This window comes from Mytilus edulis, chromosome 13 (genome assembly GCF_963676685.1).
Source record: "Mytilus edulis chromosome 13, xbMytEdul2.2, whole genome shotgun sequence".
Taxonomy (NCBI): domain Eukaryota; kingdom Metazoa; phylum Mollusca; class Bivalvia; order Mytilida; family Mytilidae; genus Mytilus; species Mytilus edulis.
Window position 1 is genome coordinate 58,846,496 of NC_092356.1, and position 6,032 is coordinate 58,852,527.

The 6,032-nt window shown below is 31.2% G+C and overlaps 1 protein-coding gene across 1 annotated transcript; it reads left to right on the top strand.

Annotated features, from left to right (window-relative positions):
• Positions 1-752: 752 nt before the first annotated feature.
• LOC139501461 (transcription factor HES-5-like) lies at positions 753-3,678 on the top strand. The gene is made up of 3 exons (XM_071290535.1): positions 753-1,232; positions 2,036-2,137; positions 2,965-3,678. Exons 1-3 carry the CDS (start codon positions 1,185-1,187, stop codon positions 3,583-3,585), a joined length of 771 nt encoding a protein of 256 aa, XP_071146636.1. The 5' UTR covers positions 753-1,184; the 3' UTR covers positions 3,586-3,678.
• The last annotated feature ends 2,354 nt before the right edge of the window (positions 3,679-6,032 follow it).

Sequence of the window (6,032 nt, forward strand, 5' to 3'; positions counted from 1 at the left end):
GAGTTTTGAATATATACACACATATTTGTAACATCAATTCTATAAACTGTTCCTTACTTTGACTAAATAAAAGACTCTTATTCTGCATATGCGCGATTCACCGAGCAATACAAGTTTCTAAAGATCACGTATTTTCAAAATTTGCCAAAATTCACATATATTTTTAAAATTTGCCAAAATTCAAATATTGATATTATAGCTTTCATCTAAAACTAAGAATAGACATAAATTTACTAAGAATAGACATAAATTTCGCTTTCTTGTGTTCACGCTACTATTCCAAATTATGTTGTATGTAAAATCCTTAAATTCTATATCGGATCGGAAAACTTGTAATTCCTACTAGAAATTTAAGATTTAATTCGTATGATTTAAATAAATATCTTAAAAAATTATATGATAAAATAAATAAATTAAACTGCTGCACGACAAGAAAAAAAGTAAAAAAAAGGAAAATCGGTTGTAAAAAAAGTTTAGAAAGAAAGAAAAATATGAATTAATAAAAAAAACATGTCTAAAAACTAATAAAATCGTTTCAATGCTATATATATCATAAAAAATGTATGATTAAATCATATTTCTATTATAAAATTTCTTTTTTTGGAAGAAAATAGTTTATACTAAGACGATAATGGTCTTGCGTCCGTCTTGTGTATGAACAATTAAACCAAACAGATTGATCATTAAGTGAATCTTAAGTTAAGTTTTTATAATATTGTAATGTCTTTTGTTTCCCCCCGAATAATTTGGTTTTCAACTTTATTTGTTTCGTAAATATTTACAGATTTAATGAGAAATATTACGTTCCTAAATATATTTACAGAACTTTCATATACTTAACAAAAGATAAAGTTTTACTGGTAAGCTGAAGATTGACGGTTCTTTTCTTTTTTTACCGCCATTAAAACGTGTACATCCTAATCCGTATTTGATTGGTCGGCACTATAAAGGACCGTTAACTATTTCCCGACAAAGTTGTTAGTTTTATCACTTAATAAGCAATCAGATGTAAACTGATAATCTGATAAAAAGATTAAAGATCACTTAAGTAAATATTTTCAATCTCCAATTGATTTCTGATAAAGGGGCGTGTTTTTTGACGCGTGCCGTCACACGCGTTTTTACTAATATATATAAAAGCACAGAGAAAAGTTTATAAACAAATTTTACAAAGATCGAGTAATATGGTGAACAACATTGTTGAAGTAGATTCCACATCTGGAAAAAGAAAGGTAGGGTTTATATTTATAGTTTTATTTAAAAAAAAAATGCATTTTAATATAATTGTCAATTTGAACACATTTTTGTACGAATATGTATGGAATTCAAATTAATTGAATACTTAGTTTCGACTATACAGTTTGTTTTAGTTTGAAATAACACTCGTATGTATATACAGCATGTATACATCATAGCTAATTGAATCTAACGTTTATTTTCGTAAATATTTAATAAAAAAAAGCTAATTTCCCGACCTCTCTTCCAGTGGTTGTTTATGAAGAAAACTATTGTTTTGATTTGACTGCAATGAAGGGTTAGGCATAACTGTTAGTTTTTTTCTCTTAAAATTGAAGGAGTCATTATATATTATACAATTTTCATTATTAGTACTCAAATTGGTTTTCTCCAGTTTCTTTATATTTTTTTACAACATAAAACAGATTGTTTTCCATCTTCTAATATTCCGTAAAGCTTGTAGAGGCTATATATGATCTCTATCACAGGATCTTAATTATTTCTGCTGTTCCTAATAAAACCGTGTCCTCCGTAGAACGATTAATTTACATGCAAATAATGTTATTAAAACGAGAAACATTTGCCGTGGGTTCAGATTAGATCAGGTTATAGGATGGAGCAATTTATTTCAGTATCATTAAAAATGTAACTATTGTGAATTAAAAAATAACCACATTAAAAATAAATTTTAATTGTAATATAGATAAATAGTGTCTGATTTCAACAGCAGCACTTGACTGTCTCAGTTATTGGGGATAAAAAATGACAACTTTAAAAATAAATTTCAATTATATTTTAGATTAATAAGCCGCTGATAGAGAAGAAGAGAAGAGCAAGAATCAACAATTGTTTGTCCCAGTTAAAAACGTTGGTGCTCGAGGCAACAGGAAGAAACAACGAGGTAAGAATGGCTTCACTTACGTAACTTTAAAAAAAAAACTATTTTATTACACACTTGAAATGCAAATATCGGTTTCTTGCAATGACCAGCGGACAATTACATACTATAAAAGGGAAATATGTTCTTGTAACAACAGACAAATGGAACCTATAACATCTCACAATCGTAACGCTTTCATTGCAAGTTTGCCAGATTTCTTACAGCTCCAATGTTAGTTTTATTCAAAATAATTTATTGTTCAAACCTATCTTAGATGCTTACTAAAGTAATATAATTTGAGTTATTTCCCCTTTAATTTAAAAGTTATTGCTTTGTATCCCTAACATGGGGATGGTGTACATTGGCTTTAGACTGATATCCAATAATTCATGCAGTTATATACAGGGGCGGATCCAGCCATTTTAAAAAGGGGGGGGGGGGTCCTAACCCAGGACAAAAAAGGGGGGGGGTTCCAATTACATGTCCCCATTCAAATGCATTGATCGTCCAAAAAAAAAGGGGGGGGTTCCAACCCCCGGAACCCCCCCCCCCCCCCCCTCTGGATCCGCGCCTGTATCAGAACACCATATATTTAATTACCAGTTCTCATGTCGCTACGCCAGTTTTACTTATCCATGTAAATAATATAGCTGTAATAATGTGCTAGTTGTTTTATTTTTTTTTATTGAATCAGAATAAAAGTAAACATGAGACAGCAGATCAGCGACACAACTAACAAAAAAACCTATAGGTCAACATAAGGTTATTGACAAGAGACAGAATATAGATCACGCTAAATCAAAAACTGTATAAAGTATTTTATTATTAATTTGTGCATGTATTTTCAGAGTGCATTAAACTCCAAGTTGGAAAAAGCAGACATTTTGGAAATGACGGTTCAGTATTTGGAGAACATTCATAAGAGTTCACCATCCAACCGATCGAACGTTACTTCTACCTTAACAACACCTTATCAAATGGGATACACTTTGTGTACGGGACAAGCAGCACGCTTCCTAGAAATAAACTCACGTGTCCAGGCAGATAAACAAATTGATATGAATGTGAATAATAAACAAGATGTATGTCGGACAATGGAGACCAGATACCCGGATGTGCCATCCACCCATAATCAGAACATTTTTTGTCAAGCAAAGGAGCCATCTAGTCATAATGAATGTAATATAAACAACAGACTTGTAAGTCATTTGAGTAACAATATCCAGTATCAAGTGAACAAAACAAGAGATTCATTCACATCTTCAGTGGGATACAAATGTTCTTCGAGAAACTTATTGTTAAGTGTTAAAACAGAGGAACAATCAGCAGAAAGACGACTGACGAATAACAGTGAAACACAAAACTTAGTAGACCCCGTTAGAGGTCGTGACAGTTCAACAACAAACAGGCACAATTCACCGAATTCTTTGAGTATCCCAATGAATGATAATGTTTGGCGACCATGGTAGCACGTGCTGACATTGAAAAACAAAGCTACTATATAAAGTGCAATATTTCATCATCTGTGATAATCAAATTAAATTAAATTCTCATTTATTTACCTTTTTTAGTTTTGGTCTATATACATATATTCTTATACAAATGATGTTTTTTTTTCTCAGATTTGTCTGGTCAAAATTCGTTTTTTTAAGCATAAGTGTTTGTGGTCTTGTTTTATGGGGCCGCTTAAAAATTCAGAACATCTACAGTACATCATGAAAAAACAGTTTTTCATAGGTTTTATTTTTAAATTGTTTCCTTGGACAATCTTCTATTATTGTAACCGTGACATTTCGAATTTATGAAAACAATTTATATCATTTCCCAAAAGATGATCAATTATAATTTTAAAATACTTTTTGTTAATTTTATTTGGTGGCAAATGCATAAATTTCCGTAGTACATTTTGTATGAAGCACGGAGATTAATTTTAAACATACATCTTCTTACATCTATATACAATATGGACATGTTCAACACTTTTAAAACCCTGTGCAATTACAAACAGAGGCATTAAGTTTTGTAACTACCTTTTTAGAATAACGAGTTAAATCAATCATTTCGTATGTTTTTCTGTGCATTATTTTTATTATCTTTTTAGGTCAATTGATTGATTACAATTATACGCTCAGGGACAGATATTTCATGCACATTCTGTACGAAAACAAATAAAACATATATCTTTTGGATCGATCCTCCGGAAAATCCATGTTTATTCCCAGGCTTCTTTAAATCTCCAGGATAAGGTGATAAGTAAGTCAACAATTTAAACAAATGATTAACGATTTCTTTTCTATTCACTTTTCACAAGAAAATCAGATTACAAAGTCGTTTGATGTTAGCCGCTGACCAGTGGCTATTTGATAATTACATTTGAATAAGGTTTTACCTTCACACGTACATGTACAATCTTAGGTGTTAATAAGATAAAATAACGCGACTATATATATATAAAAAAGTAAGTAAATAGTTTATTAAAGTGTCACATATTGATCGACATAAATATAAGCAACATTATATAAATATATACACATAAAACAATCAATATCCAGCCATAAAAACGACTTATGAGACACTAAAAAGCTTAAAATTCTATAAAAATTCAAATATATTCCGTAAAAAACATACAAGTCACAAAAAAATCACCATTAAAATACAAAAATCAAAAAAAAATCACTAAATTCAATAAATATATATATACATGTATATAAAAATTGTCGAAATCTGACTTTCCTGGTAAAATTAAAATGATAAAACTCTGAAGCTAGTAAAAATTTCATAAAGAGCTGTTAAACAATTTTCTTCGCCAGAAAAATTTATATAAAAATTTGCATAGGAAATATTGTATATATCATAACAGTTCATAATTTCAATAAATTTATTATCTATATCAAGGCTGTGAAAATTTTGAATTAATTTTGAACATTCATGAAAAAGGTTATACCGAATATCGTCATAAAGTGCGCATTCCATCAGAAAATGTTTTTCAGTCTCTACACTGCAACTTTCACAAAACAAACAAAGTCTATCTTCTACGGGTGTATATAGGCGGCCTGGAGTATCTGCCAGTTTCGTGCGCTAGCGGTAGAGCCCCGGAGCGAAACAGAGCCATAACACGCCTTTCCTGTTTAGAAATGTTTAAAAGCACATAAGGTTCTGTTTTCACACATTGTTTATAACATCTGTAAGTGCGCAATTTGTTTCCGTTTTTTATATTACGACGGTCATCAAAAAGTTCTTCATACCATTCTGTGTTGTCCAGCTCACATAGTTTTTCACTTATCATATGCATAACTGATTTAGTCGATAATGTTAAGTCATACGTCGGATCCTTTAGTCTGATCCGATCAACAATCTTATGCACTTCAAATGACCAACCCTTTCCTCTTCTAGACGTCCATTTAAAAGTTTTGTAGGAAATTCTTTGTTGGTCAGTACGGATCAATTTGCACAAAAGTCTACAATAATTTATTCGTTGTTTTGTTATTGGTGAAGTCCATCCCATATCACCGCGTGAAGCTACGTTCGATATGCGCTTTCCCACCGATAAGAAAAATTTACATGCTCGGTTTTGTACTGCTGATATGGCACTGAACGATTTTGTGCCCCAGATACCACTACCATAAAGTAAAATTGGTTCAACAACGGACGTATATAGTTTATTGTACACTTTAAAAGTCATCCCTCCCATGGATTGAGTTTTTGTAATTAAAGCACCCAAAGCACGGCTCGCTGCTTTGGCCAGTTCTTTTGCATTTTTTACGAAAATTAAATGTTCGTCCATCCACACTCCAAAGTATTTGTATGAATCAATGTAGTCAATAATTTTTCCAGAACATCGGAACGTAAAATCTGAACGTATGGGTGACTGTGGACGGAAATGGACAATTTTAGTTTTGCCAATGTTTACGGATAA